Below are 13,458 nucleotides of genomic sequence, written 5' to 3'. Positions count from 1 at the left end.
TCGAAAAGCCCTCTCGACATCTGGTCAAACGTTGATGTGACATCCAAAATTTTTTTTGTTTTGGGAACTAAACGCCCCTTAAGGTCGTGCGCAAGCAGGAGGAGGGGAACTCGGACCTTTTCACGCGAGCCCAGCTAAACCCTATCCAGCTCGGCCTCGGGCCGGAAGCCGAGCGCACCGAGTCCAAAGCACGGTCACGCAAAAGCGGTCGCTTTCATTACTGTATCGTGCCCGCACAAAAGAGAAACAGTAACCAGACGCGACGCGCAGTCAACTCTCTCGCTCGGCCTCTGAGTCTGCTGCTGCTCCTGCTGCAGCGCAGCCGAAGGGCCCAGAAAAATGCTGCACGGCCCGGCCCACCCCGCATCGCCGCCGGCCGCCGCCGCCGCCGGCGGGCAGCCGCTGGTGGTGACGCTCAACTGCCTCGAGGACCCGTCCCTGGAGCAGGACGCCCTGTCGGGCGCCGCGGCCGTGGAGCACGCGCCGCTCTCGGCGCTCTCCGCGGGCCGCGTCCAGGCCGCCGCCGCCGTCCTGCTCCCCTCGCTCGCCTTCCTCCCACGCGCCGCGCAGCTCAGGCTCCGGCCCTGGCAGCTCCTGCTCTGCCTCGGCTCCCCGGACCGCGCCGCGGACGCCGCCGCGGCCGCCGAGCTCGGCCTCCGCCTCGTCCACGTCGACGCCAACCGCGCCGAGGAGGTCGCCGACACCGTCATGGCGCTCTTCCTGGGGCTCCTCCGCCGCACGCACCTCCTCTCCCGCCACGCCTCCTCCTCGTCCCCGGCCGCCGGGTGGCTCGGCTCCGTCCAGCCGCTCTGCCGGGGCATGCGCCGATGCCGGGGGCTCGTGCTGGGCATCATCGGCGTCAACGCCGCCGCGCGCTGCCTCGCCACGCGCAGCCTCGCCTTCCGCATGAGCGTCCTCTACTTCGATCCGCTATATGAGGTACCGGATCCGCCGTTAATACACTTTCAGACAGTGATCTGCTCTGTAGTTTCCAGTTTTATTGTTCTACGATTGAAATGCTGTTGTGTGCCAGTGCATTGTTAGTTAAGGTGTCTTCAAAACTTCTGATGTGTGTTCTGCATGATTAGCAGATAATGCTCACCACTTTCCTGCGTTCCTTTCATGTAAAATAAAGGGGATCTGATTTTGGCTTCTAGCAATCTAGTGTATTATCGCCTGCCTACTTGTAGATTTAGTGGTCCTATTTTTGTGTGTTGCCTCGTGGGTTGCATTAGTTGAACTCCTGTTATGTTGTAGCTTTAGTACCTTATCATAAGATAAAGATCTGATTGTTCTGTTTGTTGCCTCATGGGTGGCGTTAGTTGAACTCTTATATCTAGCAACAATATGTTCGTACCTGAATAAATTTCTGCAACCCGTCTGTTGGAGCTTTAGTACCTTATCAAACACTTTTGATGGAGATCTGGTTGTGCTATATGCCTTGGGTTTGCCTGAGCTTGTCAAACACTTTTGAGAGCTTTGACTAATTTATCTACCTTTCCACAAGATTTTAAGTAGAGAAATTTACTGTGCAATGTGGATTTGCCTGAACTCTGTCAAACACTTTTGAGAGCTTTGACTCATTTTTCTACCTTTCCACAAAATTTTATCTAGAGAAATTTACATTCAAATGATTGGATAAAAGATAATTTTGCTAGGTTGAAGCCATAAGTAGCAGTATTCAGTTTGATTTGGTTTCAAAAATAAAATCATTTAGTTTTATATCTTCAGTTCCGGTACTTTTTACTGCAAATTTCATAGTATTGCTGCAGCTGTATCAACTTTCATGGTGTATCTAGTATTGGGCACATGTAATCTTTGTAATAAAGTTAGAGCATGGTAGAGATGGATATGTCTGACCAGTTGATTGTTATGGCGTTACATGAAGGCTACAGGGAAAATAAAACGTCCTTCTATTGTATTTCCTTCTGCGGCAAGAAGAATGGATACTCTCAATGATTTATTGGCAGCAAGTGATCTTGTTTCGCTTCATTGTGCGTTGACAAATGATACAACACATATTCTTAATGCTGAGCGCCTGCAGCACATAAAGCCTGGTTAGATCCAAGATGGTTCATTCCCTGCTTCCCTTTTTTTTTTTTCTGTTTTAGTCCGTCTATTGGGCAGGCCCATGCTCTGTGAACTATGAACTTTTTTATCTGGTTTCTTTCTTCATGCAATAACACACTGTGGACGGCTACCTTGTGAGCAATGCAGGAGCTTTCATTGTCAATACTGGTAGCTGTCAGCTCATAGATGATTGCGCCCTCAAACAACTCTTAATTGATGGCACTATAGCTGGATGTGCATTAGATGGTGCTGAAGGTCCACAGTGGATGGAAGCATGGGTATGGAACTTACTTTTGTCACAATTGCTTTTATTTGGATATTCATATATACAAATTATATCCATACAAAATTATCTGATGGACTGATTTGTTATCCCAATAGGTTTCCACTGAAATATATTTTCATCTTGTTTTTTGAAGCAGTGTATGCTACAACATGTAATTCATTCCATTTGTGACATGTGCTGCTTTTTAGCATACACTAGTAGTTCAGTGGGGATAGGGGTAGGAAAGAAATTGAAGTGGTACATCAATATGAATCTTGTTCCATACACACTGAGTTTTTCGAGTCATAGACTAAACAATCAGCTTCTAGCTCTTAGTTCCAAAAGAATGGAAGTACAAATGGTATCCTATCAGAGATAATGACAAACAACTGATATGCTTTGTAGTTTCCTTGCTTCGTGCACTTGCTATGGTCACCTTACTCGTTATATCCCAACAGGCAAGTCACCTTTCTAATAAATGATTTACAATATTAATTATGCCTTTATTGATCATCCACAGGTGCATGAGATGCCAAATGTGTTAATTCTTCCTCGAAGTGCAGACTACAGTGAGGAAGTGTGGATGGAGATCAGAGAGAAAGCGATCGCAATATTGCAGTCCTTTCTCTATGAAGGTGTTGTTCCAAACAATGTTATTTCAGATGAAGATGAAGAGATAAGTGAAGTGGGATGTGAAGATGATCAATTTGGCAAACAAGAAAAAGATCATGCTTTACAGGTTTGTGATGGTGAGCAGCAGGCAGCAGAAAGCCAATTAAGTACAGAATATGACAAGAGAAGAGCCATCTCGCAACCTGAAGAGCCTCAAGCTTCTGCACAATCTCATAATATTGGCTCCAGATCTGAAGGGAGGCGCAGCCGATCTGGAAAGAAAGGGAAAAAGAGACCTGCTCGCCGCAGATCACAACAGAAAATGGATGAATTGTCAACTCTAGAAGGAGGAAGCAACTATTCCTCACGCAGAGATGATGACAACCAAGTGTTAAGTTCTAGTTCACGATTTGCATCACCTGAGGACTCAAAAAATAAGCAGAAATCTTCTGCTGAATCTCCAATGGAGATAATTTCTGAAAATAAGTTGCCTGCAGGGCTTGGTAGAAAGCCTGATAAGCTAAAAGAAGGTTTTGTTATTGCTCTAAAGGCAAGAGATAATTCAGGATTTTATGTTTCAAGAGAGAGGGTCGCTGGTGATGGTTGGTATCTTGATGTGATACCAAATGCTACAAAGAGGGATCCTGCTGCTCAGTTCCTAGTCACTTTCAGAAACAAGGTGATGTTTTTAAGCCTTTCTTTGTCTCCAGTTCTATTTTTAGCTTTGCTGTTTCTTAAACTGCCAGGTAATTTGAATACCTGACATATACAGATACTGATAATATCTTTTATATTCATCAGGACACTATGGGATTGCGATCTTTTGTTGCTGGAGGAAAACTATTGCAGGTATCACCATTTTATTAGTACTCTTTACCTTAAAGTGAGATCTGAATATTCGTATTCCTACAAATGTTCGTGAAGGAGGATACAGGCAAGCACTATGCGCTGTGTGCGTTTGGTAATTGGTACTCCTAAATTTTATTGGGCATATGTGCTCACATCCATCTCGTATCTCGATTCTAGTCACATGTATCGATACAATTCCATGCTTGCCCCTTATTGAAAACGGGTACCCTTATTGAATGATTTACATGTGCTTTTCCCATGCCCAATCTGTAGCAGCAAGTTTGAACGGTCCATAAATGAAACTACCATGTTTGGTTTGTAACCCATGATCCCTATATCCCCCTCTACCCTTTTTATTCGATATGTTGGACCCCAAATTGAAAAGATCTGTAGATAGATACTCCATCTCAGAGTTCCGGTATCTCGTCTGCATTTACTGTATACCCTACATTTTACCAGTGTTACATGGACACGGGTGCGGGTGTCGGTGTCCGACTCGGGTGCGGGTGTCCGATTCGTTAGAATTTTTGGGGACACGGCAAATAACACTTGGAATCCGACACGGGTGCGGGGTATCCGACTCGGCAAAAAAATTAAGACACGGGTGTCCGGGTAACACAGCATTTTACAAGACACGATCTCTCTGTTCAATTGGTGGCCAAGGTTAAAATGGAGTACTTCAGGAAATGAACAGATGTAATGTTGCAGCATATGCAAATTAAGTAGGGCTATGTAAGCATCTTATGCTGTTACTTATTACCCCAAGTCTAAATTGTGTCAAATAAAAGAACAGAATTGTGTCGGTGGTTTTTTTTTTGGGGCGGGGGGGGGGGGGATGCTCATCATGAGAAGTGAAATGCTTGATCAATGTTGGTGTTTCTTTATGTTTGACTGGCTTTCATGACATTGTCAGGCTAATAATAAGATGGAGTTCGTCTTCGCAAGTCATTCTTTTGATGTTTGCGAGAGCTGGATGCTGGAAGGGTCCCTGTCAGAATGCTGCAAACTGATCAATCGCAAAAATTCTTCTGTATGTCCATTTCTTATCACCATTCTAAACACATACAACAAGATGAATTTAACAGACACAAGTGCCCCTATTAGTATATTGAACAAGAATGCATGCATTGATACTACTATGTGTTTGTTTATACCTTTGCTGATGGCTAAAATTTTCTGCAGGCTGTACTGGAGGTCTATTTTGAGATTCTCGGAGCCCCGAGTGAAGAAGATGGTGTGATTAGGTGGCTTGATTTATATATCTGATTTAGGGCTATGATGTTTTTTAGAAAAAAAATAGGGCTATGCTGCCAAAGCAATTGATCCGATGTTGCCCCCGGCTTAGGTCTGCTCCGTATTTTTCCATTGCCAGATATTCAGTTTTGGCTGTTGTTCTAGTAGACTTCTAGTGCCTGCACCCATCATATGCCACTGAAAGTTTTTAGTAGTCTGCTTGTTGTAAGGTCGCATCTGTATTTTATATTCGTCAGTATGACAAGCAAAGTTATTACGGAGTATCCCCGTGCAAAACGAAATAAGATTGCTTGCAGAGTGTGGATTACTCAACCACTACAATATATTGCCTTTGGTTTATACCACACTGAGTATTACATGATCGGGAACGTACATGGTGCAAACCACAATCTTTGTGCAAATCCGTGCAAATCACGTTAAAAAAGTCGTCTAAATTCATCAAAAAATCACACATATAGATGATATAATGATACACAATCTTGTAAAATATTTTGTTCAAACTCGACTTCGTCTGTGAGATATAAAAATATCAGTAGCAAGGGGCACGGTGTTTTCAGTGTTTCCAGGCGACCAGGCCAGTCATTTCTTCCTCTGCTTGGCCTTGGCCTTCTCCTTGTCGATCTCTTCCTCCCACAGCACGGGCCAGTTGGCCCTGGCCTCGTCGATGCCGAGCAGCGAGCCTTCCTTGTCGGGGTCCCAGCTCGCCGACAGCGTGCCGTAGGCGATGCCCAGCGCCGACGTGCCGAAGGCGACGAGGATGGTCAGCAGCGGCACCCACGCCGGCACGTCCACCCCCTGCCCGCGTTTGAGCGCGTCGTACGCGTTGAGCAGCGCCACGCCCGACGCCATGGGCACGCCCACCGCGAACATGATCCGGCGCAGGATGCGGTCGAACACCGGCTGCGGCAGCTCGTCGTCGTCCTCGTTGTCGCCGCTGCCGCCGTACTTGTCGGTACTGCGGCCGCTGCCGTCGGGCTTCGCGAGCGACGCTTCCTCCATCATCAGCAGCTGCTCCTGCCGGTGCTGCAGGTCCTGCTGCCGCCGCCGCTCCTGCTGCTTCTCCTTCCGGGTGGCCTTCCTCTCGGCCGGCGCCGCGCCGGCGCCGATGCTGCTGTCCGTGGCCGCTGAGCGGATGGTTGCGGCGGCGCGTCGTCGCCTGGAGAGCGGCGACAGGCTGAGGCTGGGCGTGGGGTTAAGCGCCCGTCGGTGGGGTGGTTTCGCGGCGGGCAGAACCGCTTGGTGGAGTAAGGCGGCCATGTCTACCGCCACCGTTGTAGACGACGACGAGCTCTCTCGTGGTGTTCGTGTTTCAGAGCGCGGTCTCGCCGAAGATGAATGGCCTTATGCCCTTATCGCCTTGAGCGAGCGGTGGCGCGTAGCTGGTGTTTGTGCTGGAGATAAGCTCTTTTGGTCTTTTGGATGACGCATCGGCTGGCCCCACAGAAAATATCCACGCAAAATATCCCATGTCAACAAGCGCAGGCCCCACCTGGTAGTGAAAAGGCCGCTGTCAAGTCAGCCTGGAGTTCGCAACTGCCGGCACCGTCACGAATTCTGCTCCCCTCCGCTGCGTAGGGAACAACAATTCAAAGCTTCTGCAACGACTACGCCGGCGGCTACGGCCGCGCACGCGCGGGCTTCTGCCGGAGCTCGATGTGTGTTCGTGTAAGCCAGAGCAGAGATTTGCATCAACCGGCCAAAGAAACCTCTAACCACCTCTCACCTAAAAAATAACCATTCCGTGGTGTTCATGCGTGCGCTCGGTCCCTTCGTCGTGAAGGATTGTCCAGAAACTACTGGGCCCAAAATGATGGCCATCGACGACCAGCTGGTGGTGCACGGTCGTTGGCTTTCAAGAACACCGTATACTGTCAAAAAAAAAAGAAAAAAAGAACAGCGTATACTTTGTGTTATTAACCGCCGCTGTCACGGAACAAATGCAGCCAGATCTCACTCAGCTTGTACCAAACACATTTCGCTATCACTCACTCAGCACCCAGGTGTCCCAGATTGTTGTTGCTCTGCGTCGCGTGGCCTGCTCCCATCACCCGCCGTGCTCGCGCTCGTAGCTATCCGACTCCCGAGGGGACAGGTCCCGGGCGAGCTTGAACTCCTGCGGCCGAACGCATTCTCAAAGCGGTCAGCAGTGTCAGATCGAGAACCAAAATACACTTGCGAGAAAGCTAAAACTGGTATCGCGATCGGCGGCGCGTACGTCTCGTTGCATCTGGTCGTCTTCGAGCATGTGGACCACGTGCGCCATCGCGGGCCTCTGGCCGCCCTCCGGGTCGACGCACCGGAGCGCGGCGAGGACCGCCCGCTTCAGGGCCTTGGGCGGCGGCGCCGGCGCCGGCAGCCGGGGGTCCAGCACCTCCTCCACCCTCCGCTCCGCGACCATGCGCTTCAGCGACTCCACCAGGTTCACCTGAGGGGACAGCGAGAGAGCCACAATTTCGCATCCCCGGCCCACAGGATCGACCCTACGGTTCAGGTGTTGTTACCCACGATTAAGAACGGCAGCAGGTAGGTAGCTCACCTCATCGGCTGGCCTTGTGTAGTCCACCGGAGTCCTGCCGGTTATGGCCTCCATGACCAGCACTCCGAAGCTGTAAACGTCGCTCCTCTCGTTCAGCATCCCGGTTTTCGCGTACTCCGGCGCCACGTACCTGCAGGAGAGCGAAAATTGTAGCCAGCGATGAACCAGAACAGCAGCACGCAGCGCCCTCCCCTCCCCTCCCTGCAAGAGAACGGAGGAAACCAACCAGCACTGACCCGAACGTCCCCAGGACACGAGTGGTGACGAAGGATCTCTCCGAGCGGAGAAGCTTGGCGAGCCCGAAGTCCGACACCTTGGCGTTCCACTGCCGGTCGAGAAGGATGTCGCTGGACTTGATGTCGCGGTGGACGATCTTGGGCTCCAGCCCTTCGTGAAGGTACGCCAACCTGAGATCGCCAGAGAGTGTCGGCGTAATTCAGTTATCGACGGACAGATGTGACAACATGGTGCAGGCAATGTTTGCTTTCAGATACGAGCTGCAACTTTCCTAATCATGGCCATCAAGAGCAGCACTGGCGTACCGTGCCAACGAAATTTCAATGCTTTCCGGTCATCTTAATGTCAGTCCGGACACTAGGTTCTTGTTTAGTTGCTTTCAAAATTCCAAAATTTTACAAGATTTTCCATCACATCAAATTTTTAACACATACATGAAGTATTAAATATAGCTAAACAAAATAACTAATTATATAGTCTGTCTGTAATTTGCGAGACGAATCTTTTGAGTCTAGTTAATCCATAATTGAATAATAATTACCAAATACAAACGAAAGTGATACAGTACTTTACATTCTAAAATTTAGGCAGCTAAACAAGACCTAGACAGGCAAACAAGTAGTACGGATAACGCAAGGTAGCGAAAAGAAGTACGGATAATAAAGGAAGTAAAAGCGTTACCCTTTAGCTGTTCCAAGGAGTATGCGCATCCTGATGTCCCAGGTCAGTGGACTGACCTCACTGTCATCGTGGTGCAGCCACTTGTCCAGATTACTGTTCTCCATGTACCGGTAAACAAGCATCCTGACAATGAGGTTCAGGCAGGCAAACTGAACGGTATTTACAGTTTTTTACACTGTACCTGCATGCTCCCTCGCTGCAGTAGCCGAGCAAACTGACCAGGTTTTTGTGCCGGACGCGCCCGATCGTCTGAACCTCCTTCCTGAAATCTTTCTCTGCCTGGCCCCTGATGAAAAATAGTGATCCTTTTTATTCTTTCATTTTTATCTCCAGTCTGACGAATTGGTAAATGGTAAAGCGGCATGACAGCATATGTCACCGAAGAGCAGAGTAGGACATGATTCGAAATTTTTTGGGGTCCCGGGAGGAGGAGGAGCAATTTACTACTGCTGATCCAGAATTCAAATATAACAACTACCTATTTTCATGCGCCCAACTAACTCAAATACTCATATGGTTAATGTTTTTTTTCAAAATTGGAGATAAGCGATTTTTTTTTCTGTATGAGATTGTGGGGGCGTTTAGTTCCATTTGGTGAAATTTTTTGGGTGTCACGTCAATGTTTGACTAAATGTCGGGAGGGCTTTTTGAACACTAATTAAAAAACTAATTTCAGAACTCACTTGGAAACCGCGAGACGAATCTTTTGAGGCCTTTGACCGCATCATTAGCACATGTGGGGTTACTGTAGCACTTATGTCTAATCATGCACTAATTAGGCTCAAAAGATTCGTCTCGTCGTGTACATCCAAACTGTGTAATTAGTTTTGTTATTTAATTACATTTAGTGCTTCATACATGCGTTCAAAGGGGAGGTGAAAATTTTTGGGTGAAAATTTTTGGGAACTAAACGGGGCATGTGTAAATAGAAAATCGGTGACAGAACATAGGGTGCGTTTAGTTCCCAAAAATTTTCACCCAAAAATTTTCACATTCCCTTTGAACACATATATGAAGTACTAAATGTAATTAAATAATAAAACTAATTACACAGTTAGGATGTACACGACGAGACGAATCTTTCGAGCATAATTAGTACATGATTAGCTATAAGTGCTACAGTAACCCACATGTGCTAATGATGCGGTCAAAGGCTTTAAAAGATTCGTCTCGCGGTTTCCAAGTGAGTTCTGAAATTAGTTTTTTAATTAGTGTCCGAAAAACCCTCCCGACATCTGGTCAAAGTGTCGATTTGACATCCAAATTTTTTTGTTTTTGAACTAAACGGTGCCATAGTACGATCAAAAGCCCAGCAACTGAACTAGAAAAGTTTTTGCGTGTGAATCCAAACGGACAAAATCCGGAAGTGGAGGAACGAAATTTACCGGTTGTTGTGGAGGTTTTTGATGGCGACGGCGGTGCCGTCCCGGAGCACGCCCTTGTATACGACGCCGTAGCCACCTTGGCCCATCACGTTCGCGGCGGCGAGCCCGGCCGTGGCCTCCTCCATTTCCCGGCGCGTGTACCGCCGGCCCCAGCCGCGCCGCGCCGCCTCTGGAACCTCCGCGTCGCTGCCGCCGTCGCTCCCGCCGCTGTCGGTGCTTCCACCGTCGCCGCCGCTGCTCGTCGCCGTCTCAACGCTCGTCCTCGCGAAATGCCCCGACAGGATCAGCGGCGCCTTCTGCTCCGCCTTGATGGCCTCGATCGGCGGCTCGAACGGCGGCGGGCGCCACGGGGCGGCGGCCTCCTCCACGTCCTTTGCCGGCGGCATCACCACCGTCTGGTGGTGCTGCGCGTGCACGCGGTGCCTGAGGGACTTGCTGGCGCCGGGGCGGTGCGCGGGCGGCGCGAGGCGAGGGGCGCGGTGTCGGCGGCAGCGGCGGCAGAGGCAGACGATGATGCAGAGCAGCGCGAGGGCGACCGCCGCGGCGCCGGCAGCGACGAGGACCCAGGCGCGGAGGCCGAGGACGGGGGTGCGCCGCGAGAGCCAGGCGTTCGGGACGCCGACACCCAGCACGGACGTCGTGGCGCCGCCCTGCTGCTTGTGCTGCGGGTGGAGGTGGTGGCGCGGCGACGGAGGGGGGGCGGGGGTGGCGGCGCGGGGCGCTGCTTGCCACGGGCCGCGCGGCGGGAGGGGGCAGCGTCCTCGGCGGAGTGGTCATGGCCGCGCGCCGATGCTCTGAGCCGTGGAGCTCATAAGTTCGGGTGGGTTGCCTATTTAATTAGGGCTTTTTTTTTTCTAGTTGCAGGGTCTAGATTTTCCGCGGTGTTGCTGTGCGGTAGACGATGTGCGTTTTCAGTTCGCGATGCTGGTTCTGCCGTCTACCGTGAGCAGCCTCCTCACGGTCCACCACCGCACGTGGGTGACCCCAATAATTCGCCAATTTTCCTCTTTTATTTCTCCCGTGCTCTTTTGCCTCCTTTCTCCTCTTATGTTTCTTCTTTTCGGTCCCTTTCCATTTCCTCTCTTCTGAGCGTAGCCGCTTCCCCGCCGCCACAGCCGCGCGTCGTCGCCTCCCCGCCGCCGCCTCTCTTCTAATTTTTTTCTCTCTCCAATTTTTCTTTGAAAATTTTGCTGCTGCTCCAAATTTTTTCTTTAATTTTTTTCTAAATTTTTTTCGTCAGAAAATGACAAAAAACTTACTATAAATGGCAAAAAATAATGTCTAAAAATCGACCGTACGGAGAGGCTCCGTACGATCGATCGTAAATTAGCGACCCCTTTTCGGTTATTAAACAAATTTAGCCGTTTAGATCCACCTAAAAAATCTTTCAAAATCATTTCGAAATTGATGAATGATGACACGAGGGCACCGGTCAGTTACTCTATGAAGGTCTTTTGCTACAGTGATACTTTTTTTTTTCCCTGAAGGAACGAGAGGGGATTGCTCCCCTACAGATTATATTAGTAAAAATAAAGCCAGACAAGAACGTTTCAGAGATTACAACCTAAAAGAAAAAAGAAGAAGAAAAGGAAGAAAAGAGGAGGGACAAAAAACAAACTAGGAAACAGGAAAAGAAAAGAAAAGGGCTACTCATTGGTGTAAAGCTAACCAAACTTTCATGGGCCCTCTAACTCATGAATTTCTATGAGCAAATTTCTATGACATTTTGTTGCTAAAACTCATGGCGTGGCCTTCCTCACATGACGACTTAGGCCAATCTCATTGGAGAGTTTCGCTGTGCTGCCCCATGAAACTGTCAGTCTCAGTGGACAGTTTCATTGCACTATTTCACATACACTCTATGTCATTAAACTCTTGGATGATGGTGTGATCTAATGTACTATGAACTATATAGCCTTAACGCAATTCAAATTATGCATAGTAAAAACATTCGCACAATATTAAATAATAAGTTCAATATTTATATAAGCCCCAACTTGTATATATACAAACATTCGCATAATATTATATAATAAGTTTAATATTAGTACGAGCCCGAACTTGATTACATATATATTATATATAGTAAGTCTAGACGCATTGCGACGACGTCCAAACTTGTTCCAAATATGCTCCACCAAGTCCTTCTTAAGTTGTATATGAGCTGCACGAGATTGAATGTCATCACCTTTCTCTAGCACTCTTTGAAATGGAACTTGGTCTTCAAAGGAGAATTCATGTTCTTGGACCACCACTGTACTAGGAGTTTCATTCATATCTAGATTCTGTTCAATATCTTCTTCTTTTTCATCCTCAACAATCATATTGTGAAGTATGATGCAAGCTAACACAACTTTCTCAATTTGGCCACGATCATAGAGGTGAGCTGGTCGTTTCAAAATTGTCCATCGATGACACAATACTCCAAAGGCGCGTTCAATATCTTGTCTCTTTCCTTCTTGCTCTTGTGCAAATAGCTTGTCCTTTTCAGTGATGCGCATAGAAATTGACTTGACAAATACAGCCCATTCCGGGTCTATCCCATCTGCAAGATAATAACTCATGTTGTATTGGTTCCCATTTACCATATATTGGACTCTAGGAGCTTTTCCCTTTAGTTGTTCGATAAATAGAGTAGATTGGTTTAGAATATTAATATCATTGTTAGAACCTGCAACTCCAAAGAACGCATGCCATATCCAAAGATCATGTGATGCCACAGCCTCAAGAATTAGCGTAGGGGCTTTCTAATCACCCCGAGTAAATTGTCCCTTCCATGCGGTTGGGCATCTTTCCCATTGCCAGTGCATACAGTCAATACTCCCAAACATACCAGGGAAACCTCGCCTCTCGCCGATCTTGAGAAGACGCTCATCATCTTCTACAGTGGGGCGCCTTAGATATTTTTCACCAAATACAGCTATAACACCTTCCACAAAAGTTTTCATGGCCTCCATTGAAGTGGTTTCAACAATCTTTAGAGACTCATCTAGTTGATCGGCCGCACTACCATTAGCCAACTGTCGAATAGCCGCAGTACACTTTTGTAGTGGTGAAAGTCCACATCGATTAAGAGCATCCACTTTTGTAGTGAAGTAATCTGACCATTGGCCTAAGGCATCGACTATGCATAAAAACAATGGCCTACACATACGAAATCACCGACAAAAAATGTTTGCTGGATACAGAGGATTTTCAGTGAAATAATCATCAACTAGACATTGATGGTACTCTTCGCGTGGCCTGTTGATGTAGTTCCTAGGATGCAGACGATGATCCGAGGCCTGCTCTACGAGATCTTCAACAGTAGCCTTCATGATCACTGCTGCTTGACTGATTACGTCATCTATCATGTCTTCTTCAGCAAAGAATTCATCCAACATGTTATGAATCCCTGGTATTTTAGCGCCCAGAACCCCTGTACTTTGATCCCCATCAGTCAGTTAGAAAGATGGCTTGGCTACTATCTATGATTCAGAAAGTTTAGATAATGCAGCTCCTTCATGTTACTAGTATTTTTCATCTATTCTTTGGTTACTATGCTGGTGGTGACCATGGATTCAGCATTC

The 13,458-nt window shown here is 47.9% G+C and overlaps 3 protein-coding genes and 1 pseudogene across 3 annotated transcripts; 1 reads left to right on the top strand and 3 right to left on the bottom strand.

Annotated features, from left to right (window-relative positions):
- Window positions 1-276: 276 nt before the first annotated feature.
- LOC120688016 (C-terminal binding protein AN-like) lies at window positions 277-5,373 on the top strand. The gene is made up of 7 exons (XM_039970139.1): window positions 277-939; window positions 1,889-2,057; window positions 2,218-2,348; window positions 2,856-3,626; window positions 3,749-3,796; window positions 4,710-4,826; window positions 4,979-5,373. The coding sequence occupies exons 1-7, from the start codon at window positions 340-342 to the stop codon at window positions 5,060-5,062; spliced, it is 1,920 nt and encodes a 639-aa protein (XP_039826073.1). The 5' UTR covers window positions 277-339; the 3' UTR covers window positions 5,063-5,373.
- Window positions 5,337-6,434, bottom strand: LOC120688019 (uncharacterized protein PAM68-like). The gene has a single exon (XM_039970142.1). The coding sequence runs from the start codon at window positions 6,305-6,307 to the stop codon at window positions 5,630-5,632; it is 678 nt and encodes a 225-aa protein (XP_039826076.1). The 5' UTR covers window positions 6,308-6,434; the 3' UTR covers window positions 5,337-5,629.
- Window positions 6,435-6,738: 304 nt separating this feature from the next.
- LOC120688017 (probable serine/threonine-protein kinase At1g01540) lies at window positions 6,739-10,672 on the bottom strand. Its single transcript, XM_039970140.1, has 7 exons — window positions 9,890-10,672; window positions 8,686-8,790; window positions 8,505-8,627; window positions 7,823-7,993; window positions 7,587-7,716; window positions 7,266-7,475; window positions 6,739-7,163 (listed from the first exon to the last, which is right to left on the bottom strand). The coding sequence occupies exons 1-7, from the start codon at window positions 10,273-10,275 to the stop codon at window positions 7,095-7,097; spliced, it is 1,194 nt and encodes a 397-aa protein (XP_039826074.1). The 5' UTR covers window positions 10,276-10,672; the 3' UTR covers window positions 6,739-7,094.
- Window positions 10,673-11,796: 1,124 nt separating this feature from the next.
- LOC120689141 lies at window positions 11,797-13,042 on the bottom strand (annotated as a pseudogene).
- Between the last annotated feature and the right edge of the window lie 416 nt (window positions 13,043-13,458).

The sequence above is a fragment of the Panicum virgatum genome, chromosome 9N, assembly GCF_016808335.1.
Source record: "Panicum virgatum strain AP13 chromosome 9N, P.virgatum_v5, whole genome shotgun sequence".
In the NCBI taxonomy this organism is placed as follows: Eukaryota; Viridiplantae; Streptophyta; class Magnoliopsida; order Poales; family Poaceae; genus Panicum; species Panicum virgatum.
The sequence above is the reverse complement of the archived record's forward strand: the minus strand, read 5'-3'. Positions and strand labels throughout refer to the sequence as shown.

What these genes read in the sequence shown, in the direction of transcription:
- LOC120688017 (XM_039970140.1), bottom strand. Translation starts at nt 10,275, where the DNA reads ATGCCGCCGGCAAAGGACGTGGAGGAGGCCGCCGCCCCGTGGCGCCCG. An exon ending in AAAAACCTCCACAACAACCG is followed by an intron (nt 8,791 to 9,889) that starts GTAAATTTCGTT and finishes ATTTTTCATCAG; the next exon opens with GGGCCAGGCAGAGAAAGATT. An exon ending in CGTGTCCTGGGGACGTTCGG is followed by an intron (nt 7,717 to 7,822) that starts GTCAGTGCTGGT and finishes GCTCTCCTGCAG; the next exon opens with GTACGTGGCGCCGGAGTACG.
- LOC120688019 (XM_039970142.1), bottom strand. Translation starts at nt 6,307, where the DNA reads ATGGCCGCCTTACTCCACCAAGCGGTTCTGCCCGCCGCGAAACCACCC.
- LOC120688016 (XM_039970139.1), top strand. Translation starts at nt 340, where the DNA reads ATGCTGCACGGCCCGGCCCACCCCGCATCGCCGCCGGCCGCCGCCGCC. An exon ending in CTGGAGGAAAACTATTGCAG is followed by an intron (nt 3,797 to 4,709) that starts GTATCACCATTT and finishes TGACATTGTCAG; the next exon opens with GCTAATAATAAGATGGAGTT. An exon ending in TCAATCGCAAAAATTCTTCT is followed by an intron (nt 4,827 to 4,978) that starts GTATGTCCATTT and finishes AATTTTCTGCAG; the next exon opens with GCTGTACTGGAGGTCTATTT.